The sequence below is a fragment of the Catharus ustulatus genome, chromosome 6 (assembly GCF_009819885.2).
Source record: "Catharus ustulatus isolate bCatUst1 chromosome 6, bCatUst1.pri.v2, whole genome shotgun sequence".
NCBI lineage: Eukaryota > Metazoa > Chordata > Aves > Passeriformes > Turdidae > Catharus > Catharus ustulatus.
This window is the reverse complement of record NC_046226.1, coordinates 56,073,762-56,099,296: the sequence shown is the minus strand read 5'-3', so window position 1 is coordinate 56,099,296 and position 25,535 is coordinate 56,073,762. Positions and strand designations below refer to the sequence as shown.

General features: G+C 43.8%; 1 protein-coding gene across 5 annotated transcripts; it reads left to right on the top strand.

The window, feature by feature from the left end:
* The first annotated feature begins 237 nt into the window (after positions 1-237).
* CTTN (cortactin) lies at positions 238-20,880 on the top strand. 5 transcript variants are annotated; one of them, XM_033062023.2, is made up of 18 exons: positions 358-376; positions 816-855; positions 3,101-3,184; positions 3,438-3,511; positions 4,748-4,877; positions 7,453-7,563; positions 8,234-8,288; positions 8,797-8,907; positions 9,739-9,849; positions 10,120-10,230; positions 11,513-11,623; positions 13,266-13,321; positions 13,807-13,876; positions 14,387-14,535; positions 17,488-17,574; positions 17,668-17,857; positions 18,743-18,814; positions 19,083-20,880. In XM_033062023.2, exons 3-18 carry the CDS (start codon positions 3,101-3,103, stop codon positions 19,217-19,219), a joined length of 1,659 nt encoding a protein of 552 aa, XP_032917914.1. In that variant the 5' UTR covers positions 358-376; positions 816-855; the 3' UTR covers positions 19,220-20,880. The 5 variants fall into 5 exon arrangements, with proteins under 5 accessions (XP_032917910.1, XP_032917912.1, XP_032917911.1 ...); XM_033062019.2 differs by lacking the exon at positions 816-855 and having other exon boundaries at positions 238-376; XM_033062021.2 differs by lacking the exons at positions 816-855; positions 8,797-8,907 and having other exon boundaries at positions 239-376.
* The last annotated feature ends 4,655 nt before the right edge of the window (positions 20,881-25,535 follow it).

Sequence of the window (25,535 nt, the reverse complement as noted above, 5' to 3'; positions counted from 1 at the left end):
AACTTCCAAACCATGACGGTGCAAAAGCGAGTATTAAAAAAGAACGAAAGATGTTCAAAACTGCACCAGCAATTCCCCTATGGCCATTTTAAAACTACTGCTGGTGCCTTCTTTGAGCGGCTGTCAGCAAGGGGGAGCAGAGCAGCAACAGGAATCAGCATTTCTCCCTGTGGGAGCGGCCGGCAGCCCCGCGGGAGGCGGCGTTCCCGCTGCCCTCCCTCCGGCGGGGCGGAGCGCAGCCCGTCCCGCTCCCACCTGGAGCCGGGAAGAGGAAGTGGAGCTCGGGAGAAGCGGAAATTGCAGCAGGAGCAGCCGCCGCCAGCCCGGGAAGCACCGGCGGGGATCCAGCGGTGGAGGAGGCGACGGCAGAGGCAGAGTAAGCGCGGCGGGGCTGGGGGGGAGCCGGGCCGGGGGCTCCGCGCACGGCCGGGGAGCGCAGGGCAGAGCCGGAGGCTGTCGCCACTCGGTGTCCTTTTTATATATACATATATATTTTAAATTTCATTTGAACTCCCAATGTGGGAACTTGATGGGAGCGCCTGCGGCGGGGCTCCCCAGAGCGCTGTGTCGCAGCCCCTGAGGCCGAGCCGTGCCCGCCGTGCCGGGCTCAGGCCGTGCGGCCCCGCCGGCCCCGGAGCTGCTCCGGCCCCTCAGCTGTGCCCCAGCGTCGGCTCTGCTGCCCCGGCCCGGCCCCGGCAGCGGGAGCGCCCAGCAGGCCGCGGAGGTGCCGGCTGGGATGATGTGTGCGCTGATTAGTCATAGCAGCGCATACATTCGAGGCATATATTTAGCCTGGGTTTGTGTTTGAACCGTAGCGTTTGCTCCTTCCTTCAGGAATCGTGACCACGTGAGCCGGTGAGTCATGAATAGATCGTGTTTCTCCTCCTTCTGCCCTGGGATCGGTGCTGGAATAGCAGGCGGAAGCCAGGCTTATTCCTGCTAGCTGTGCACTGGGAGCCCTGCTCGCTGGGGCTGCTCCGCTCCTTGTGGAATTCACACAGTGCAGGGCTGAGCTCTGGAAAATTGCTGGCGTTTGTGCGCGTGATGTGCAAAGAACCCTGGTGGATTCTGGATTTTGCACGGGGTGCCTGTGAAATCCTTCATCCCTGCGCTATTGTTTGTGAGAGCTTGAGGAGGAAGCAGTGACACCTAGGCTGAAGGATCCAGCTTTTGTTCTTTGAAATGTCCAGGCACAGCTGAATGAACAAAATACATAATCGAACGTGAGAAACAAGGACTTGGGGGAAAAAAGTTGTGTTTGGCACGAAGCATAAAAATTCACTATACACAGTACCCCTGTGTCAGCTCTCATCACTTGAATTCCATTCCTAAACATCTTGCACAGCACTGAAGGATGGATCCAAAACATCCCTCTTAGGAGAAGTTAGAAAGAACTTGGACTCGTGTTGAATTTTGTTATTGAGCTGGTCAGGTTCTGCTTTCCAAGGGTTTTGGTTTAGTTTTGGTTTTTTTTTTTGGAGAGAGGTTGGATTTTACTAGGAAAGAGTAGGACAATCAGGCACAATCATGTGAGAGAAGGCTTTAGACAGAATATTTTCAGGATGATGTTCAACCACCTGTGTTTTGAAGGTTTGGGTTATAAACTCATAGTCTCAGAGGTTTTTTGGATATGAAGTACTAGTTCCTTAACTGCCAGAGGAATTTGGAGATGGGAGACCTGAAGAAACAAACGGGAAAACCTGCTAATACTCTTACTGACAAATGTCACCTGCTCTGCTTTTGCACCCTCCTTCCAGGCTACTCCAGCATTTGCTAGCCTGGTGTTTGACTGTCTGTTTTTCAGCTGTTCTCACTCACGTTACCAGTCCTGAAGTTTCTGAAATGCTCCATAAAAGTGGTTCATCAGCTCGTTTTGCCAGGCTGCAGAACAAGCCTGACAGAATGAGCTGTGGACTTTACCCAGGGTTTATTAGTTATACATTTAAGAGTTTTCATCCCACCCACTGAGTTATGCTTGTGTGAATCAAATAGCCTGTGATAATTATCTTCGTAATCTGTTCATAATTAGAAGGATAAAGGTAAGTGGACAGAATGATGGTATGTTAAAACCTGAACTCTAGTTGAATAGTAAAGAAAAATGAAGTCCTTTCTCTGAAGTGTATTCTGAAAAAGCTGGGAGAACAGGCAGCTTGTAGTTTGATGCTTTAGTTTTGCTTTCTAGAATGTATTTGTTTTGATTTGCGTAGAATAAAGGGTGTAAAATCCAGTCACTAGCACCAGGAAGATCAGGTATTCTGCTAACTAGCTGTATTCAGAAGTGTTAATTAAAAGCATCCAACTTGATACTCCCTGGGGGATAAAGTTTCCAGAAAGTGAGAGGTCCCAAATCATTAACCTCTTGAAAGTGCTGGGTGTTATTTCCAGAAGTCATTGTTGGCCATTTTTGTGAGTCTTGCTTCCTGCAGTCACCCTCTGTTTCCCCTGGAAGCCAGACGAGGTGCTGAGTTTGTGTGCACTGTGTCTCACCGGGGATTTCCTGAGGAGCACAGGCACTCCTGTGCTCTGTTGTTGGAGCAGTGCCTGGCTTGTGTGCAAGTTCTTAGAATTGTTGGGATTTCTGTCACCGTGCTGAAACTCCCTGCACCACAGAGGAGGTTGTGCAGGTGTAATGCAGGTGAAGAACAATGCTGTGCTCATCATTTTTAACACCTGGGGGGAAAAAATCACTTATTCCTACACCTTAACTGTATGCACAGGATCCAGAATTAGCAGCAGGCTTTGGAAGTGCATGTTGGCTTGGAAACCTGTGTGAGCAGAAGTCTTTGAGTGCAGTGTCTGCACAAAAAGCACACATTAATTTGAGCAAAGAAAGGTGACTTTGTTCTCTTTCAAACAGCAATTGTTCCTAATCTTTTTACAGTGCAGATGGGAGAGCTAAGCAAGTTTGTAAGCCAGCTTGAGAAGACAGCCTGAACACCAATGGTCAAACCTGTTTTCACTGCAAGCACAGCTTTTGGTGATGTGGTTAAATAACATACTTTATTGGGAATTTTGGATTGCATCTCCTCTGTCAGCTCATGCGCAAATCAAATGAGCTGGCGTATGAGGAGTGACCCTGCTTCTCCTGCTGGTGTTGCAGATGTGGAAGGCTACTGCAGGCCACACCTTGTCTGTCAGCCAGGATGATGGAGCTGATGACTGGGAGACGGATCCAGACTTTGTGGTATGGCTTTTGGGGTTTACTGATCCACCAAGAGCACGTTCTGGGACAGTTCCAGAGGAACTCTGTGGGGTGGGAGATGTGTCTTGGCCAAATAAACTGTCGGGAGCGTGTCCCTGGAGTGGAGGGGAAGTGAAGCTGCTTTTCTAACACTTGTGGTCTCAGTGACTGCTGGAAGCTTTTGCTGTGAACTCTGAAATGTGTGTGACTATGATTTCTTTGGGTTTTTAACTCTTTTTATGTGTGTTCTTCACAGAATGATGTGAGTGAGAAAGAACAGCGCTGGGGAGCTAAAACCGTGAATGGGTCTGGCCACCAAGAGCACATCAAGTAAAGCAGCTCTCTTGTGAAATATATTAATAGGCACGGTCCCAGGCGACTTTTAATCAACTCATGATCTCAGTTACTTGTGTCTTCATAATTAAATTAAGAGTCCCTGTAGAAGATTGATTATTTGCCAGATTACTGGTCTTTCAAATCTGTCAGCGTCTTCAGAGCTGAAATTAAGAGCAGAAATATGGTGTAGGGATCCTTAAATCTTTCTTTGTCACTGGAAATGTGATTTTTCCTGCCTCTGTAGATGAAGAGCTTTCCTTTGTGCTATTTTGGTGTAAGAGCCAGTAGTGCCAGGGGAGAAGCTGAGGGATCTGAGCAGCTCCAGTTTGTTACTTTAAGGAATCGTTTGGTCCCTTAATTCTTACACATTGTTTAGAACACTGCTACCACCAAACTCATAAAAACCCTGGCAAAGTAACAAACTGAGCTGTCTGATGGAAAAGCAAATGAGTGCATCACAGAGGGATATGTGAAACAGAGATGATGCATCTCCTAAATCTTGTATTTCTCACAAAAACTGTCTAGGACACAACTTTAAAGCAGTTTTAGGAAATGTGTGATGTTGCAAACAGAAGAAGACTGAACTCTGGTTACTTCAGGGGTCAGTGTTACTCTGCTCTGTTCTGAGGGTAGTGGGGATTCCTGCTGGCTGAATTACACCTGAGGAAGCTTAAAACTCAGGTGGGAAGTGCTTGAAGTACAGATTACACCTTGGGTTACCCTGCTTTTCATAGCCTGCACTCTCCTCAGTTCAATTCCTGCAAGTTTTAAGGAATCACTTTGGGAAGAGGAGGTGCAAGTTTCCTTACATTTTTATTTTGCAGTACAGTGCTATGTTAGAATTAGCCCTGATACCACAGGGACTGTGTGATAAGAGATGATCCCAGTTCCAAAAAGCTGCCATCTAAATGGAAGGTGTTGGGAAGAATTTGAATTAGGACATGAGGGGGGAAAAAAGTGTTTCAGGCACAAATCAATTGTAGGTAAAGGATTGTTAAAATAGCAACATTCCCTGGAGTTTCTTTTCTGCTTTTAAACAACATTTTGCAGTGGGATAAATCCAGTGTCTCAGAATATGAGGAAATGTGAAAAAGCAGGAAGGGCTTGAAAAATACAAGTGATCCAACTTCTAATTAAGATGATAGTTTTGTCAGCTTTATATTTTGCATCTTTATGAAGATGCTCACTAAACTTGCTTAGTAAAAGTTGCTGCTTTGTTGTCTTTTAAAGTATTCATCAGCTGAGGGAGAATGTATTCCAAGAACACCAGAACCTCAAAGAGAGGGAGCTGCAAACAGGACCAAAAGCTTCCCATGGCTACGGAGGGAAGTTTGGCGTGGAACAAGATCGCATGGATAAAGTAAGTGTGGATGGGGCTTCCCTGGGATGAGGTGATCAGTGAAGGGATCAGCCTGGCCAGCACCGCTCTGTGTGTGAGCTGAGTTTGTTCCAGCTTTGCTCTGGGGTGTGCAACGGCCCCACATGGTTTGGATTGATACGAGGTCTGGGGAGGATTTCCCTGGAGTCAGAATTCAAGTTTTTAAATTTATGTTTCTAAATGAACAAAGGGCTTGGTGCATTAATAAATCCAGGATGATCTTTTTATTTGGGTGCTGGACCAGCTCATCTGTGCATGTAGATAGAGACTGCCAAAAAATGAAAAAGGGTGTGCTGCTGCATTAAAATCAGAGTGCAGCTCTTGTGAGCAAACTGTGAGCAGTGACAAATAATGCAAGTATTTAAAATATGGTACTTCAATCAGATGGTAGTTTTTTTATATAAGGAATTGATGTCTGCTTATGTTACACTGTAAAAAAATTTGTCATTCTTGGTATAATTCCTTTAGTCATGTGATAAATAAGCATATCAACTTCTGACTGCTTTCTTTCATGAGCTATGCTAGGATAAGAATCAAAACATTTCTAAATAAGAAAGTTTTCTTTATTTGTGTTCTGTATTCTTGTTAACTTGACAGCTGTAAGTTTTTGCTGGATTCTTATATTCCAGAGTTAATTGCTGTCCAGTTCTCAGTGGGCCTTTGAAGTAGGCTAGCCTTTGAATCTGAGAAAACGAATTGCTGAGCAGATTTAAGCACCAGGATTCTGCTGTTCTTCTGCTGCTCTCTAGTGTCAGCAGTTCATCCCTCACCTGTGTCCATGGGGAAAAAGAAAGGAATAAAAGTCAGCAGTGTTTCCCATAGGCTAGAATTAATCATGGGGAAAAACATGCTGGTCATGCCCGTGTGAGTGATGCTGGTGGCAGGAGGTGTTGATGATTTCTGTTTGTAATAAATCTTTCTCCCTTGTAACTGTAGTTCTGAAGCCTTGTGGCTGAGATGTCTCCTTTGCAGGTATCTGTGCAGGTGTGCTGCTCCTAAAGCTTGGCTTGAAAGCTTGGCCATTAAATCAGGGTTGCTGCAGCATTGTCATGGAGCAGGGTTTTGCTGCATTTGGGGCAAAACCTTGGTGCTGAGTAAAAAGGAACATTGCCATCACTCTGTGTGCCATACCTCCTGAGTTGGTGTAAAATGTACAGAAAAGTTATGAGGGTGTCTGACTGAAATACAGATTACGGAAAAAAATATTTTTCAAAGTCTTTTCCAAAGGGGGTTTTGTTGTAATGCTTGGTATTTGGTGAAATGCAGAAAGTTCTGGTACTACCAGAAAAACACCACACTTATACTTCAGTTGGTGTAACAAAAGGGAGATAGGTAAAACCATGTAAAACCTAAAATTTTCAGAGCTTCATGTTTTCCATAAATGTAATGGGAAGAATAAAGGGAGGGGAGAGCCTTTTCTGTGACATTTCACAGATACTGTGCTACAGAACACCTGCAAAATGAACAGGAGTGTGATTCAGTCAGGAAAAGAAGGAGCTTTTGTGATGCTTTTGAGTTAAAAGTAGTGTCCTGTTATTGCCATCCTTGATCTGATGACTTCAGCCAGTAATGCTTTGCTTCCCTGCAAGCTGGGAATGTTCCGTCCAGCCCCCGTGTGGAAGAAAAAGAACAAACACTGTAAAATCTGGGGTACTTAGGTGTGCAGACACCTTGTGTCCTCAAATTAATTCACCTTGGTCCTGCTGCCTGGCACGGGATTGTCCAGTATTGGATTACTGGTGAATTGCAGGTTGCTCAGGCCAGTTCCCCGTGTTGGCACTGGGCAAGGAAAAAACGTTTTTGCTCGAGGTGTGAGGCTCCAGCATCAATTCCAGGGCTCCTTAGCACTAGGTCAGTATAACACTAGCAAGGGCTGTGTAGAGGCACTTCCAGGTGTGTAATTACATATCCCTGTGTCCTGCCAGTTGTTGTGGGGTGGATGGAGCTCAGCCTCCATTCAGCTCAACTTCCAGTGCCAGGATGAAGGGCTGGGATACCTTTGGCACAGGTGTGGATACATCTCCTCATGTTCGATACCATTTTGCATGTGAGGAAGATGCTCAATTGTGATTTATGCAGGAGACTTGGGTGCTTCCCTAAACCAATGGCAGCTGGCTTTGGTTGTATTTGTATTGCTGTACAACAATATTGTTTTATTTGTTGCAGTCCCTTGTCAGCTAAAACAGATCCCTAAACAAACACAAGGCTGTGTGTTTCACTTAGAATCACTTCATATTCTGCATGAGCACCATCAAGACTACCTCTGTACCTGTCTTGTTTTCATTCCTGTGCTTTTGAAGTACAAATGCAGGGCATAAAGTAATCCCCATAAAATGCAGTCACTTCCCTTGCCTAGGCTGGATTGGTAGCATGGCAGCATCCTTGTGGAGACTTCCCAAGTGAATAGGGATTTCCAGGGAAGTTGGTTTCAACAGGAGGGGTGACAGTGATGCATGTTGGTAACAAAACTCACCCTCAGGTTGCTTGGTGCAGTGTTTTGTCTGACACATGGGACTGTGTAGAACTGCTGTCTCTGAACGTCACCAATTTCTTCCAGTCAGCTGTTGGACATGAATACCAATCCAAACTTTCTAAGCATTGCTCCCAAGTGGATTCGGTGAAAGGGTTTGGTGGCAAGTTCGGAGTACAAACCGACAGAGTTGACCAGGTGAGTGATTTCATCTCCTCCTGCAGCCACCCACAGAGGTTGATTTTCTCCTTTCATACATAAACTGCAAAATTCCAGTGCCTCGGGATGCTGATGTGGGCTACTCCTCCTGCTCTTTGTGAAGGTTAGCAGAAGCTAACACTGACTTTTAGGGAGATAAATTACTGTTTAAAACAGAGTAGAAAAATGCCCTTGTGGGAAGTTGAGGTGAGTTGAAAAGAAAGCTGAAAAGAGATGTTAAGATACTACTTTTTTGTGTTTTTTGACAAAGTACAGTATGAATACTGTAGAATGTTTGGGGATGGTTTGTCCTGTATCACAACATGAGCTACTGGGCAGGATAACTGATGTCCTGTTCCAAGAGTGCTTGGAAGTGCTGGTTTTCTGTCATACTGAATTGCTGGACCTGGCAAGGCCAGACTGGAGTATGCTGCTGGTACAATTTGCCTTGGCAAGGGAGGACAGAACCCTGGCCATGAACACATGCACTGAATTACCATGTAAATGAGTATGGCCCATAAGTTAAAGAGGTATTTATGTCCCCAGTCCAGAAGGTCAAAGCAGTATGGAAAGACACAGGAACTTACTGCGATCTCTGTCCACTGAAGTGCATTCAGTTTTTCTCCTAATGCCTAACTCTGTCACACTTGTAATTTTATTTCTCTTCCAGTCAGCTGTTGGGTTTGAATATCAGGGCAAAACTGAGAAGCATCCCTCCCAAAAAGGTAAAGTGGGGAGGTGGTCACCTCGGTGGGCACATTTTCTATAAAAAATAGAGTAGATTCTTTCACTGAATGGGAAATAACCTCCTTTAGTGAGACCTCTGCATGACATTTTCAATTAATCAAATGGTGGGTTTGGTGGAACAGAGGAGGAAAAAATTAATTTCTTGGCAGTTTCATGAGTTGATGAGGTTTTAAGACAAGGAAATAGGATATAGTTGCCAGGAGTCTTTCTGAAGTGAGGTTCAAGGACATGTCAGGAAGACTGGGAGTTGCTCTTTTTTATTTATTGCACCATTTTGGAAATAGGGAAAAAAAATAAAGGGAACCATCATAAGCTATAGGACGGTTGCTTATCTTGTGTTTAAAATTAAACTGAATTTTATATGCTAAAACATTCATAATACTTCAGTTCTGAAATAGCTTGTTTTTCCCCTCAATTGCTAGGCTATGCTGTATCCATGACAAGTTGCCTTCATGCTGTTTTTATTGTGCTTTACTCTCAATGCAGACTACTCAAGTGGTTTTGGTGGAAAATACGGAGTACAGGCTGACAGAGTGGACAAGAGTGCAGTGGGGTTTGATTACCAGGGGAAAACTGAGAAACACGACTCCCAGAAGGGTGAATAGACACATGTGTTAGCAGGCTCCTTCCCTGGTGCTGTAGGCACTGCCCATAAGCCATGTTGTAAAATACTCATGTTTTACACCTCTTGCACTCCTAACCTCCTGAAAGGTAACGCCGGGTAAAATTCACGTTGCTGAAAACCTCAAATTCTGGAAAAAAAAACCCAAAAAAAAAAAAACCCTAAAAAAAATTCTGCCTGGTTTTAAGGGATGGTCTAGGGCACAGGTTTGTCTGGAGGTTTTTTACAGCTCCTTTTGAAAAACTGTAAATCAAAGTACTCAGACTGTGAGCAGCTTAACCACTACAGAGAAGTGCTTCTAAAAGAATCAACTCTTTGTAGATTAAAACACTTAGCAGTGTTTAGAGTTGATATTGTGTTGTTGCTCAAAAGTTTCCAGGCATATCTGATCAAAAATCGACCATTTTATTGAAAAATGGGGATATTTTTGTCATGTGTTTTCTTTTTATCACAAATAATTATTTACACTCTACAAATGCTGACAAAGGAGCAGGCAGTGTTTAAAATCATCCAGACTGTTGCTGACATGGGTTTTGAAGTTCACTTCAATTCTTCAGAATTTTACCAAGGAGTCAGGCAGCTGAACTGCTGCTATTTGCCCAGCAACATGCTGTTTTATTTTCCATGCTGGAGAATGTGTTCTGAAGGATTTCTGACTTCATTATCTGAAATGAAGTTTAACTGCGAATGTCAGTGCTACTTTTAAAACATGATGCAATGCTAGCAGCCCTGATTATCACAGTTTCTCAAGGTGATGATTTTGTTGCTGAACACTTACAAACAAAACTCTTCCCTCTTATCTCTAGATTATTCCAAGGGCTTTGGTGGTAAATATGGTGTCGACAAGGACAAAGTGGATAAAAGTGCTGTTGGCTTTGAATATCAAGGCAAAACGGAAAAACATGAATCACAGAAAGGTTTTTATTATCTTCTTTAAAAGCAGTAGCACAAACCCTTTTAAACCTGGGAAAATACTTCAGGAGGTTTTTTTGGGTGGGAGTTTTAGTTTGTTTGGATTTTTTTGTGGTAAATATGTGTTTCCTCTGTGTGTGTGCAGATTTGGAATCCCCTTAAACAAGTGAATGTGTTACTAACAGGGCAGCTCACCCCCTAACATATTCCTGGGGTTTTTATTAAATGTGGTTTACAACTACAAATTGCAATAATGTTTTCTGAAAACTTCACAGATTATGTCAAGGGCTTTGGAGGCAAGTTTGGCGTGCAGACAGACAGACAAGACAAATGTGCCCTTGGCTGGGACCACCAGGAAAAGGTGCAGCTGCACGAGTCCCAGAAAGGTACCTCAGCTCTCAGTTCCTTGCTGTTCATCCTGCCTGCCCTAATTTTGACCTCCTGTTGCCTGTGTGAGCCCTGCCCTGGTGTCTTGGGCACAGCCCCTCAGGAGCTGATGTGAGGCTCCTGTCCTGTGTCTGGGTGTCAGCTGTCACTGGTTGAACTGCAGAGCAGCTTTGGCACAGCTGACACCCAGCCCCTCAAAGTTGAGGCTCAAGGCTAATAAAATCTCCCTTTATGAGCCTGCAAGCATGCTGGATTATTTTCCTTTTTCAGTTGAGCTGTGCAAACGACAGGTTAGGAATTCCCTTGTGCTTTCCACAAATAAATTTTCCCTTCTGGATTCTGTTGTGTGTATCCCTATTTCCAGGAAGAGTCGAAAACCAAATGCTGTCCTTTTTCCTGGCCTGAGGGGTACCTATTCCTATGAAATACTTGGTGCCCAGTAAAAATGCAACTTCCTGTAAAATGCAGATGTTGCTCCTCAGCTCTCTGCCTGTCTCTGCTCTTGACTTAGAAAAATCAGAATTTTTTAAGTAATGAAATTAAAACTTCCTCAAAATATTGTTCTGTTGGGTGGCCAGCAGATTTGTTGTGAGAGGATTACGTGAAACCCTTTTTTTATGTTCCATCTCTCATTTTATAAAGTAACACACACATGTATATTTATATCTATAAATAAATATAAATATATATGTATATATGTAAATGACTGTTCCCTAGACAGCACTAGGGAATGATCAGCTCTTAGCTGAACCCATTTCTCCCTCAAGCTGTGTGGCAGCAGGAACATTCCTCTTTCCTTTAAAGAATATCTGGAGGGTGTTCTCTATGGAGCCCATCTTCACACCTCTTTTAAAAGTCAGCTCTCTGTACAGATGTTAACCACACTGATGAAGGAAGCTCGTTTGATTCCCTTGTATGTTTTGGTGTTTATTTTGTTATTCTCTTGTATCTTTTGTTGTTTTGTTTGGGTGAACAAATTACCTGTGTGCCTGTGTTCATACCTTTGATCAAATGCAAGTGCATTATGCAGTATGGATGAAAAATATTGAGAAATGCTTTTTTTCTGTGACTTTAGAATGGTGTTCTTACATCTGATAAATCATCTCAAGTTGAGACTATTTTTCAATTTACTTTTATGGAAGTGTCTTGAGATATTTCTTTTTTTTCATCATTCAAAATTGCTGATAATTGAATATATTGCAAAAATTATTTTGATTGTCTCTGACTGAACTTCTTTATTTTCCTACCTTGATTTTAATGTATCCCATGTGGCTTTTTCAGACTATAAGAGTGGTTTCGGAGGGAAATTTGGTATACAGACAGAAAGGCAGGATCCATCTGCTGTGGGGTTTGATTACAAGGAGAAACTAGCCAAGCATGAATCTCAACAAGGCACCGTTTTCACTTGTTACTTTCTTACCAGTGCAGCCACTTCTCGCACAGTCTGAAATAATTTTCTGACTAGAGCAACGCCAGGAATGTCAGACACTTTATTGCGCTTCTATTCTTCCATGATCCAGCAGTTTTCTTCATTTTACCCTCAAAATATTACCTAAAGCAAGCCTGTGCTCAGGAAACACCCAGTGTTTAGTCAGCAGCTCTGCAAAATCCTGAATAGTTAATAGCTGTACATGCAGTGTCACAGTAACATTATTGTTAGTATGATTTTAATGAATTCACCTTCAGGGACTAAATTTAAAGTTTTGCCTGGGTAGATTGGTGGAAAAATATTCAGATAACGACCATGTATGTAACCATTAACAAGCAATGGGCTGTGGCAAGATAATTTTTAAATGATTGTAGTCTTTGAAATAAGTAGAGAATGTTTGTGGTTCTTGGGTGAGCAAATGCTGTTATAATGCTCTGTTTATTCATTGTGAAATAGTTGGGGTACAACCCATGAATTCCTGGTTTTCCGTTATCTTAAAGTGAGGAGTCTGGAGCAGGAAAATGTAAGTGTAGTATATTTATTCTGGCTGAAAATACATACAAAGCTGAAGAAAATGAGATTGTTGAGGTTGTTAATTGATAGCTTATATTTTCCTATACTATAGTGACACATATTCAGACTTCCCAGAGCCCGAGTGCAAGCACTGCAATGGCTGGCAGGGAGAGTCAATAGTTTGGGGGCTGAGGAGAAGGGTTTGCATTCCAGGGATGGATAGGAAACATGGACAGTGTAAGGGCATGTTCCTACAGCTCACTGCCACCACAAAGAGGTGTTTTTCCAGCCACACGCTCTTGCTGCTGCTGTTGTGCTACTCTGGTGCTCCTCAGATGAACCTCCGAGAGCAGAAACCCCTCTCCTGTCTGGGTTTGTTTGTTGTGTTTATCCATGTCACTGAGTGAATCTGGGAGTGTGGCAAGTGCTGAGGGCAGCTCCAGCTGGGAGGAAGAGTGTGCAGCTCAGAGCTGTTGTGGGATAGCACAGCCACCCTATTTCTGTTTTGGTGAGTTGCTTTAGGCAACTGAAGCTGGCCTGTGCAATTGCCCCTTTCTGTGTGTAGAGCAGGAGTTGTCACCATGTTAGCTTTAATGTTCACCAGCTGGGTATCACAATCAAACCCACTGGAATGAGAAATTTGTTAGGTTTTATTGCCATTCACAAAGAGAAAAAAAAACCAAACCCAAAACACCTCTGTGGTCACCGAAGACTCCTTTGAGCAAGGCAAAATGGCTCAGGCTCTGTGATTCCTGCAGAGGGCTCAGAATTGCTGCTGTCAAAGGCTGTGTTACAGAAGTGATGCATCAAGAGGGCTCCTCCCTTAACTCCTTGCTTGATACCTGTTCAGTTCTCAGCTTTGTGTTTGCTCAGGGAATGCATGTGACCCACAGTCTGTCTGCTGGTGTTCCTGAGGGCTCCTGGGCTTCTGTGTCCTCTTTGCATCAAAGCCAAGTTGCATTTTCTCTGGTGGCTGTCACTGGCTCTGCATGCAACTGAAATGGCTCTTTGCACCTGAGGTGGCTGTTTGAATTTGGCAGCAAGGCGGGAGGGGCACCCAACTCCCTCCTCTGACCTTTTCTGTCCTTTTAGATTATTCCAAAGGATTTGGAGGGAAGTATGGTGTCCAGAAAGATCGGATGGACAAGGTAAGTTGCTTCAAAGAGCTGTGACTTCTGACCATGCAGAACAACCTGGTTAGATCTGCACTGCTCAGCTCTCTGTTTCTGGACGCTTCTCCAGTCTAAGGGCAGAGTTTTGTGCTTTTCTAAACCTTTAAAAAGCAAATGTATACACATAGAGCTGATGCCAGTTTATGTGGATTAGAACAGCAGCTGCTACACAATGTATGTTTATTGCCTTGTTTTTAGTTCTGGTCAGTCACTCATAGACTTTTTGATTTTAATTAATAGGATTTTGATGTGTTTAGAACTGCCTATGAAGATTTATTCTTTCTAGTTTGACTTGCAGAAAGGATTATTCTGATTGTCAAAGTTTGATTCTTCCTGATGTGGTTTTGATGTTCTGCTAAAAGCCTTAGGGACACTATCACAGCAAAACATCTCAGATTGTGTGACTGTCTTCATGAATTTGTGGGGGCTTTTACATGTATCCTTTTTGTCCTTACTGACAGAATGCAGCAACTTTTGAAGATATTGAGAAACCAACATCAACTTACCAGAAGACCAAGCCAGTAGAAGCTGGTAAGGCATTGTCCCCAAGTCCTTTCTCTGGAGGTGATAATGTCTGAAATCCTGGGATATTGATGTAGTAATGCTGGGTAAGGGTTGTCCAGAGAGACCTGCTGTATTTGCAGCTCTTTAGCAACCTGAGATATTCTCCCTCCCTCCTTTAGAGTTTGTTTTGCTTTGTTCCAGTTTGTTTTTTTCTCTTGAGGCTCATCATAGTTAAGGGAGGGGGAATAAGAAGCATCAGAAAAAGGAAGGAATAAGGAAGAATAAACTGTGTAGAGGGTAGTGTTGGAGGCTGTACCATGAAGGAGAGGAGGGAGAAGCATTACAGAGGTTTTTTGGAAGAGAAATAAGTTATACAAGAGGTTTGAGCTGGGAAGGGGGAGGAAGAAAGAGAAATAGGACTTCCCTGACTGAACTTGAAGCTCAGAGGTCAGAAAAGGAGAAATTCGTAGCAAAAACTCATTCCAGGCTACTTTTATATAAAACATGATTTGACTTGAGTTCTTTTCCATGTTACAGCTGCCAATAAAACAAGCAGCATCCGAGCTAACTTTGAGAACCTGGCCAAAGAGAGAGAGCAAGAAGACCGAAGAAAGGCAGAAGCTGAGAGAGCCCAAAGAATGGCCAGGGAGAAGCAGGAACAGGAGGAGGCTCGGAGGAAGCTGGAGGTCAGTAAGATTTCAAATCCCATTGGAGCAGCCTGGTTTCAATGCAATGCTGGGAGAAAAGAGAACCTTTGAGGAAAGGTTCCTTCTTTCCAGCTGGCCTTTAAAACTCGAAGTGTGTGTTTGTGCCTGTGCTTTGGCTGTGCTTGTCTCCAGCCTGGCCTTTTCCTGCTGTACTTCTGCCTTTTGGCAGTCCCACAAGCCCTTTGGGCACGGAGGAGCTCATGAGGGGAGAGCTCTGTGGTCCCCAAAAGGCCCTGCATGTTCAAGAAGTTTAACCCCATGGTGACAGCTGGTGATGCTGTTCCTTTGGGATCAGTGTTTGCAGACATGGAAGTGGTATAACACACGACCAGGAGATCAGGGGAAGATAATCTTCCAAATGTTAATTGAATCTTAGTTAGGGAATATGAAATTGACTTTGCATTGGCATGAGTAAAAGCTTTGTGATTTTTGTTTTATTCATAAACAAGATAACTCCAGGACAGAAACTGCATCCTTATCTGCTTTATGGAATTTGTGTATTAGTTTGTATTAGAGGAGACTAAGGGCTTGATGTAATTAATTTGTAAGAGTACCAAAGTGTGCCTGATAGGCTCTCTTCCTCTAAAGTGATTGGTTTTAATTTTTGTTTTTCCATGTTTCCCCTTTTTCTCTCAGCTTATCACCCATTTTGCCTTATAGCATCGCAATGTGCAGTGTGAGCATTTACTGCAGAAATGTATCATGAGCTGAAGGGAGCTCATCTTCTGTGCATCATTCTAATGCTGCTTTTCCTCCACGTGGGCTTTTAATACCTTCCCCCCAAACACTCCTGGGGTTTCTTTACTGTCCTGGAGAGGAGGAGGTCGTGGAATGGTTTGGATTGCAAGGGACCTTAATAGCTCTGTCTTTTTTATTTTTTTTTATTACTTTGTTATCTCAGAAATGACATTATTTCTCTACTGGTGTTTTTGCTGTAAGTGTGGGTTAAATCCAAGCCATTTTGCTAGATTTTTCTTGTGCTTCATCAAAGATTCTGTTGCCTGGACACATTTGAAGTTTTTTTCCCCCAAAGCTGGTATTTAAATTTCCCTGTAACCAGATGAATAATGTTCTTACTGCCTGAACATCTCCATGGTTAATTGTGGGACTCTGCAGGCACAGGGAGAGGGGGAATGAGGTTGAGGGGAACTGAAATGGCTCTGCTGGCACTGCCCCTTGATCCCAGGCTGAGCAGCGGAAGGGCAGGGATGTGATCCACACCATCCACAGAGACTGCAGAGGGCAGGGGTGGACTCTGACTGGAGTGAACTTTATTTCTGTCAGTGAACTTCTTCACACAAAAGGATAAAGCCTCACTTTCAGAGGGTATGTGGGCATACACACTCCCACAATGGGAATGTACATATGGACTGCATTCCTTCCAGAGCCCTGGTTACCGGTAATCCTCGTTCTGGTTTACTTTTCACAAATGTCACACAGGCAAGGAGTGCTCAGGGAGCTCTTTGATGCCTGGGTTGAGTCAATGCTGCCTCATGATTTCACTGTGCTCTGCTGCCTTGCAAAAAAGGCAGGATGCTCTTTCACATGGAGCATTTCACTGTGGAACAGAACCCAGCCTGAGGGGAACCATGCAATTTAAATGTTTTATGGCCCTTACGCTGTGTCTATCCTAAACTATAATCTCGATTGCAGACCCATTTCCTAGGACAAATTAGTTGAACTGTTGCCAGATTTGCCATCATTTAATGGATTGATACTGCTTAATTTGTCCCCAAACTTAAGTTTGACTTCTAATAATCACTTTGTTGGTGCTTTTTAATCTTTTTTGATCTGTAGTACAGGAGTTAAAAGTGGAGGAGGGTTTGCACCAGGAGAGACTTTTTCCAGAAAGCACAGCACTAAGCTTTGAAATGTCTTCAAAGCTGGCTCTGCTCTCAAGACACACTTTTTGGTTTCTTTGCTAGATGTATTTTTTTCTGAGCTGTGACAAGCAAAGGAAAGGAAGAATTTTTTGCAACAGAGTCCTACCACTACATCTCTGTACTGCCATTTCTCCCGAGAATCCTCTGGGATGTTACAGCTTGGTGGGCCTAAACTACTGGAGTGCACAGATTCTCATTGCACACATCCTCTCCTCCTTCTTTCAATGAAGAAGGCAGTTTGGCCCTGAATTCATGGTTGCTTTTTGTTTTTTTGGTAAAGAGAGGCAAAATGAAAGTTATTTGTTGAAGTAGTTACCTTGTTTTGTGTCATGTGAACAACACAGCATTTCTTGCATGTCAGTGTCCTGGCTCCCTAATGAGTGGCTTTCCAATGACAGTGGAATTGCCCTGGGATTCACAGGTGGGATTCCACAGCATGAAGCCCTTAAGTGCCAGAGCAGATCCATGTTCTTTGTGTCACAGAACACAAAAGCAATACTGCTTTTATTTCTACCATATCTCTGTACTCCTCTGAACATTGGAGTCCTGACTGTCACAGTGTAGGACCCACGTTTGTCTGAGCTGTTCAGTCCTTTTCCTTGGCAGGATGTTTTGCAGACCTGCCAGAGCTTGCAAGACCATTTCTCATCAAGGCAGTTCATCAGTTGTGCACCCAGAACAGAACATGTGTGGGCTTCAGGTTCTGTAAACTCTGAAACAGGACATGGGGCCCAGCCAGCTGATGGGCAGAATGAATACACTGAGCACCAAAACCCTGCAGCTCCTCTGGAGATGAGTCAAACAGCTCTGGGGCTCTGTTTTTAAGCACAGGCATGCATATGTGCCATGGGGGTTTTGTTTCTTCCCTTTTTTCTCTTCTGCTGTGCTGCGTTTCTGGTGCTCTGCTTGGCCCAGCCAGCCCAGCCCTCGTGTGACCGCAGCAGTTCATTGCAGGATGTGCTGCCTGTCCTTCCTTCTGGAGGGCTGGCTCTTGGTCACCTCACCAGTGACTGAACTGCACTGAAGTCTCCCTTTCTCCTGGATTTAGGAGCAAGCTAAAGCCAAGAAGCAGACCCCACCACCCTCTCCTGTCATGCAGGCAGAGCAGAAGGCGCCCTCCAGCCCGGTCTACGAGGTTTGTTGGGATTCCCTTTGGGATGTGGGCTTTGATCCTGAGCACAGGAACCTCTTCACAAAGCCCTGACAGAGCTCCTCCGTCTTCCTGCAGGATGCAGCTTCCTATGAAGCAGGGTCTGCCTACAAGAGCTCCAGCCCATCCTACCCTGCTGCCCGGGAACCGGAGGCTGGCTACAAAGCGGCACAGCCGGACTACCAGGAAGCAGTGAGCCAGCGGGAGGCGGAGTATGAGCCAGAGACTGTCTATGAGGTGGCAGGAGCAACAGACCACTACCAAGCAGGTTTGTGTCTCACTGCAAACCCTTTAGGATAAGAATTATTTCCTTGTGCAAAAGCTTAATGAGCAGCTGTGCTGATAGCATGCTGTCTTGGTTTGCTAAGCTCTCAGTTCCATGAGACTTTCTATATTCCCCACCAACAAACTTTAATTAGGAAATTAATAAATGGCTGCAGCAAGGTGTTGAAGTTAGTTAACTTTTGTGAGATGATGTTGGAGTAATTACAGTGCTCTCCAGTATCTCAGTTCAAAAAGAAATTTAGGGGTAACCATTCTCACCCCATGGAATGTAGCTCAACATCAGAAGAAAGCACTGAGCTGGAGATTAAACGTGTTCTGCACCAGCAAAAAAATCCAATCAACAATTTTTGGAGTTTGAAATTGATGTGTTGGGTTCTGTGCCTGCGAGGGAGTGGAGTAGGGACCTGTGAAACTGCAAGAGGAAGATTCTTTTGAATTCCTGTTTTATTTTCTCACCTCTTTTGGTTACTAAATGAACTGTGAAGGATGAACCTTCTCTGGTACAAAAACCTGGGAATTTTAAGGAGGTCCCTTTCTGCCCCCCCCCCATGCACTTTTGTATTAATTATTCTCTTGCACAGTGATCTTGGGCTCAACTGCCCTGTCACATTTTACAGAAGCAGTACAGGGCTGATTGGTTTTATCTAGTTCTATACTCAATGCCTCCTGTAAATGCTTCTTGTCCTGCTTCAGTTAAGTGTCATTGAGGGAAAAAGTCCATACAGAAGAAATGGCAGCACTGCTGAAACCTAGCATGGGTTGTTGCCTGCTTCCTGTGTGGGCTAGCAGTGCAACTGAAGGAGAAGCACCACAGAAAGAACTGAGGGTGATAATGTGCTTCATGTTTTCATTGTTCTCCTCTCTTCAGAAGAAAATGCCTACGATGAGTATGAAAATGAACTTGGGATCACAGCCATAGCCCTTTACGATTACCAAGCTGGTGAGCAAAGTTCTCATTTTTCACCCTTTGGCTTTGAAAACTCTGTTCTGCATGAGATAAATCTGGATCTTTCCTTTGTGTTTTTATGTCTCTTGTGGCAAATGAAAAGTCAGGGATTTGGGGGTTTAACAGGAGTGCGGATTGAAAATTACTGGGTGCTGTTTTTGGGGAATGGTGGAAGTTTCCAGAAAGCTGTTTTAGCCAGGTGCTGGGGCTGTTGAGAGCCCTTGGCTGTGCGGGTGCTGACCCTGTTGGGCTCTCCCTGCAGCGGGTGACGACGAGATCTCCTTCGACCCCGACGACATCATCACCAACATCGAAATGATCGACGATGGCTGGTGGAGAGGGGTGTGCAAGGGCCGCTACGGCCTCTTCCCTGCCAACTACGTGGAGCTCAGGCAGTAGGGACTCCTGCTGCTGCTCATGCCTTAATTCCCCAGCCCACACACCACTTCACACACTACAGACAGACCATGAGGCTTTCCCGGAGGATGGAGGGGGTATATGCATATGGCTTTTATATTTAATACTTTGCTGATGCTTTTTAAAACGTTGATGCCACAGAAATCGCTAATATATTATAACTACTCCGTCTTTCACCGAGGCTCTTGGGATTTATTTTCATCTGGAAACGTTTCTTCTCTGCCAAATTAACCAAGCCTTTTGGAGGACAGGTAGCTGTCTGCTGTAATATTGCATGTTTTACTCCTAAGTGAGCAGATTTAGTCACATGTTCAAGTCTAGTTAGTCTTCCACTAAGCGTTTGCAGCTAAGATAGTCATGGCTGTGCAGGCTGTTTGCATTTCCAACCAAGTGGGGAGGACTGGGGAGGTGCAGAATTATTTTTTTCCTTTCTTTTTTTTTTCTTTTTGTTTTTTCTTTACATTTTTTCCAGATAGTGCTTGAAATAAACAGAATGTTTGAAAGTTGCAGCTAATGGCAGTTAATCAAATACTGTCCAATATTTATGGAATATTAGTGTTACGAAGGAAACAGTCTGGTACTTTTTCCTTCTCTTTTAAAATGAAGTTCCTTGACTATTGAATTAATTTCTTTTCCTCTTTTTTAATTGTTTTTTTTCTTGGTGCTGCTCCTCCTGCTCATGTTATCCCAGAGGAGGGCTGTGAACTCTCTAGCACTGACTGTCCCAAATTCCTTCACTCGTTTGTTTTTTGCTTCACCCTCCTCTTTTCCTAGGAAATCTTGGAAAAGTTACTGTGCGAGTGTTAAGTCACCCAAGGAGTTTCCTGCTTGTTCAGAAGGAAACTGGCATCCAGATCTGCAGGAATATTCCCCTTGCTGTAAATGGGAGGCAAAGGCAGGGCGGGTGGGATTGCAGCTGTGTCCTTGTGCAGTGCATTTGTGCTCACACAAGGAGGGGCCTGCTGTGCAGTAGTGATATTTTATGGAACCATTTTCAAGTCAAGGAATGTTAATCATTGGATTTGAAACCCATGTAAAAGATCTCCATTTTTAAACCAGGTGAGATATTGTTTTGTACGTTCAACAGAAACTGCCAGTACTGTTCTACTAAACAACACAATTAAACCTGTTTGGTTTTTGGGATTTTTTTTTTTTGCCAAAACTGAAATTCCTGTTGCTCTAGAAAGCTGGCCACTGCAGATTTAGGGTCCCTACCAAAGATGGCAAGTTGCATCCAACAGTGCATGTGTTCAGTGTCTGTACTGTCTTGTTTCCACTTTCTGATCAAAAGGAAAATGGCAAATCTGGTGTAGCAGCCAACAGAGAAGGCAAAGACTTCTGTTGACTCTAAAATTGGACCAATGGAACATGGGAGGCCTGTACAAAATTGTGAAATGTACAGAGGGAGAAGGCATCATGTTGAACCAGTTCTTGGATGGTTGGGACAATCCTTCATGAATGTCACATGTGTGTCATGATTATTATTACTATTTTTTCTCCTTTCCATGGTCTCATATCTGTGTTGTATTCACATTACTAGGGTTGGGTTTTATATGCAGTTTATTTTATCCAATTTTGCATAGAACACCTCATAGGGATGTGATTTTTGTAAATTAAATATTCAATAAACTTTTTGAACCATTTGCATGGAATATTTTTTTTCAAAAAAGAAAATTATTTTTCTTTTGAAAAATCTCAGCATCAGGCTCAGCTTTGTCTTTTGTTTCATGTGCCTGTTACTTTTGCTAAAAACAGCAGTGGGCTGCAGGGTCTGTGGCTGCTCCTGGATTTTAGGAATGCTGGTGGCAGCAGGGCACTGAGAGCTCTTGCAAACACAGACGTGGGTTGCATCAAATAAACTTTTCCATCCCTTTGAAGCTGTGCTGCTCTTGTTCGTGGCAGGGTGGGGCATTCCCAAGGCTTTGCTCCTCTCAGTCCTCCCAGCAGGAAGGTCCTGCCTTGCTATCCGGATTTTACAGTTCCAACCCTGAACTTCTCTGGGAATCTGGTGCTCGATGCACCTCTGGAAACACTGAGGAAGAGAATCCCAACAGCCTTTTTTGACTCTTTAACACTGCTGGTGCTTAATGCTGCTTATTCATGGTTTGCCTCACCTCATGGAGAAGGCTTTACCTCGTGGAGAAATTCTCAGTCATAAGACATCCCTGGCTGTCCAATCTGCTGTTGGCTGTTGATTTTTAATTTAAATAGATTTTCAATAGCAAGAATCAACCAACCTGTGTTTCTCTTTTTTTAACTTTTAACCAAAGCAGAGGAGCAGGAGTCAGGGGAAATCACCAAGTGAAGCACAGGGAGCATCCCCAGGTGCTGGTTTGGCTTTGCAAATGCAGACTTGAAGCCACCTCTGATTTTCTGAGACAATCCAGTCCAATGCAGCAGCTCTTGTCTCCTAGCACGAGCTTTCCCAGTCCATGGATGTTGAATACTCCAAGTCAGCTCCTGCTGGGGTCAAGTTCAAGAACTCTTCCCCTTGCTGCAGAATTTTTCCTCCACACCTCAGGCTGCAGTAATGTCCGTATCTATCAATAGGATGCTCATAGAGTGGTGCTGGATTTGTACTAAATTTGAAGAAACTGCTTTGAATTCCTCTCACGTTGAACACATTTCTACAGGAGCTGTTTCAATGTCCCTTGGTGAAAGAGAAAGTGAGACACTAATCCATGGGCAGGGGAAAAGAGCAAGAATCAATCGTTCTCAAGGCCAAGTGTAGAGTACTGCCCTGGATTGCTTCCAAAAAGGGGATTTGGATTGATCAAAGTAGCTTCACTGGATAGATTTGTCACAGGATCTGGGAAGCTGGGACAGAAAGAGAGGCACTACATCTTCCACTGCCTGGGCAGTGCCTCACACACAGCAAAGCAACCCTAAAAGAGGGAGTATGGTGCTTTGGTACAGCTTCCCCAAAAACAGGGTCTAATGGCCAGATGGAGTCTGGCAAAATTGATTAAATAATTACTTTTAAATAGCCAAAAATTTAAAATCTTTTTCAGCTATTTCTAGCAGAAATCCTGTTTTTTAAAAAAAGAAAATTATCCTTAGCTGGCTTCACATGACTTCCCAGGCCAGTTCCTGATGCCACATTTTGGCTTCTGGAAGTTTCAGGCAGCACAGCAAAAATCACTGTGACAAAGGTACATGAATTGAAAGCTAAACAAGATTTGTTAATTCTTTGGCCTGCAAACTCCACTTTACAAGGAGGAGTCCTAAGTGAAGAATATACCTCAGGCTAACAGCGAGTCAGGAGCTGGGGCATGCCAGGGAATCTCATTTGTTTGGATTTTCTTTTAGAAGGTCTGGAAGACCTAGAGAAGCTTTGGAGAAACTATTTTGTTTCCCTGCCTCCCCAGTGCCATAATTATTGCCACCAGTAATTATTGGCCTTTCTTGGGGACGTGGTTTGGTGGAGGGCTTGATAGTACTTGGGGGAACGGAAAATCTTAGAGGACTTTTCCAACCTGAACAATTTTCTGATTATTCCCAGACACACAGAGTGCTGCTACAGTTCCTGGAAAAATACAAGCTACCATCTTATCCTGAATTCATCAGTATGTCAGCTATGAAATAAATTAAAATTCCTCATTAACCAAGCCTCTTTTGGCTCTACCTCCCTTGTGTTTGCACAATAGGGCAGAAAACGTCTATGTGGTCAGCAAAGCACTGATAAAAATAATGGCCATCAAAATCTCAGGCTCAAACACAGCCTAGGAGTATTGCAAGTTGATAACAAGGTTTCTCTACTGAATATTGGGTATTATTTCCAGTGAGTTCAAAGTTCTGCTGCTTTTAAAATTGCATTGCTGCTAATTTGCACTGGAATCGCCTTTTCCATCTGTAAAGCCCAGATACCAGTCTTGGTCTTCAGCTTTTGTGGCTGATAATCTGAATGGTCTTTTGCTTAGATCTGATATCATGAGGGAAAACACGGAAGTTCATCTATCCAGGAAGAACAAGAAGTCAGTCAGGAAAAAGATATCCTAAATATATATATATATATTTTTTTTAAAAAGGCAGTGGTGCAACAAAAATATTCAACAATTCTTATACTTAAACCCCAGGCAAGCCAGGGCTTATTTCTGCGGGAGATTTTATTTGAGCCTCCATTTACAGTGCAGGGATAAAACTGAGTCTTGTAAAAAACCCAAGAACCTCAAAATAATGAGATAAAACTTGTGTTTTCAGTAGTGCAAGTGAGCAATATAATGAAATATTTGGCACAGTCCACTGGTGTCCTGACAGGTGGCCCTGCTGCCCTTCAGGGGACAGTCAATCATCCATAACCACGCATTTGTTTCTGGGTTTTTAAAAATGAATATTGGTTTTGCCTTTCAAATCTCTGAAATTCCTCACAGGGTTTCTTACTGTGGTTAATCAGTCTGATGGAGCATCCTTACTTTAGAACATTTCCTTTATCTGTTATTTAATAATGTTTAAAAAAAAAGGAAATGTGTGTGTTTTGCTAAAGCTTTAGGCATTATAGAAATGGCTATAAATTTTCTTTCTGGTGTCTTTGCAGACAAGTTGAATAAATCCCCCAATGATCTTTAGCTGTTTTCTTTATTTCTTAAAATAAAAAAAAAAAAATAATAGAACAAAACAAGCCATGAAAACAAACAGATCCTGAAGGTAAGGACTAAGTGGCACTTGTTAGGAGGAACACTGGGGCTTGTGCAACTGTGCATTTCATCCCTAAGGAGCTGCAGATCACTATTTTATTTTAACTGTTTTATTTCAGCTATTTTGTGCTGACAAGAGGATGCAGAGCGGTGCAGAGGTGGAAATTTTATCTTTCCTGAACAAACTTTTGCCCTTTTTCCCTGGAGTTCATTAATGCTGCAGCCATTAGATTTGGTGTATTTTAGGTGCAATATCCCAGGTTTTCTTTCTCTGCTCCAGAGCTTCATCTGGTGCTTCAGTATTAATCTAATTAATAGTTTTCAGTAGAATAATAAAATCCTGGAATGGTCTGGGAGAGACCTTAAACCCCTCTCATTCCCCTTCCCTGCACAGCAGGAACACTTTCTACCAGCCAGGCTCCTCTAGGAAGGGAGGCTGGGATCTCTCCATCCCGTTTTTCTCAGCTCACAGCTCCGGCAGAAGAGTTCACAAGAAGGCACCCCAGGATAAATTGTGTGCCATGAGGAACAAATCCCAGATTGTTTCCTGCAGGACACCCCAGAACAGCCCCATTCTCCTCCCCATTTGGGCTCTCTCCCCATTTCCAGCCTGAATCCATCCCCAGCTGGTGAGGGGTCATTCCAGTGCCAACATTCCTTTCAGTCACCACCTTCCCCTGGCAGATTCAAAAATCAGACACCTCCTTCCAGCCTCCCATTTTCTGGTCAAACAGAGCAAGTCCTTCCCAGCCTGCTCCAGGACCGCTCCCAGCACTGACGCTGATTCCCACCCTTATCCTGCCAGTCCCACTCCAGCCACTGACATTGACAGGGATTTATTCCTTGTTCAAATTTCCTCGCCTTTCTTTGTGGCTGGGTATTGTGTACGTCTTTGCCAAGCCAAATTTCTCTTCTTCCCTGTCCCCTCCAACAGGGTAGTCCTGTGGAATTCCTGGCTGGATTCTCCGCTCAGTGTGTGTGCTCCTCCCTGTTCCCGTGGCTCTGGATTTCCAGCTGATCTGCCCTGGGACAAACAGCCTGGTTAGCAGCACAGACAGGCAGCACACAAGGATGAGCTCTGCTGTGGGTGGCTCTGTCCCCAAGGGTAGTGGCTGGAGCCAGGATGTGTCCACAGGACAGAACCAAAGGTGTGTCCATGCTCTGCTCTGAATGCGCAGAGAGGGAAGGAATTAGCCTCTGGAAAAGAACTCCTTTCCTAAAAATTGGTAAGTAACTTCAGGGAGTCACCTGCCCTTGCTTTGTCCCTTCTCTGTGATGCAGAAAAGCAGTGGTTTTGGGGATTTCAAATGACCTCAGGTGAAGTGTACGCCTGTAAATGTCAGCTATGGGGCACCAAAAGTCTAAAGGCGAGCAGCTGAACCTACAGAGTGCTGCACACACTAAAGCTGACACCCACTGCTTTGTAAAGAAACAAAATTGCTGAGACAGAGCAAATGGAGAGCAGGGGATGCAGCACAACTCGAAAAAAACCCTCTAAACATAATAGTAATTCTTTGCACTATTTGACTATGCCCCAATAAAAATGAAGCGATTGTTGTTCGCTTGTCAGCACCATGACAATGGTAAGTGATAAATACATCAATAAGAAAAATGGGAAAATGGTGAGTTCTGCCTCAGCCCCCTTTTCTGTCTGATCTCTTGGA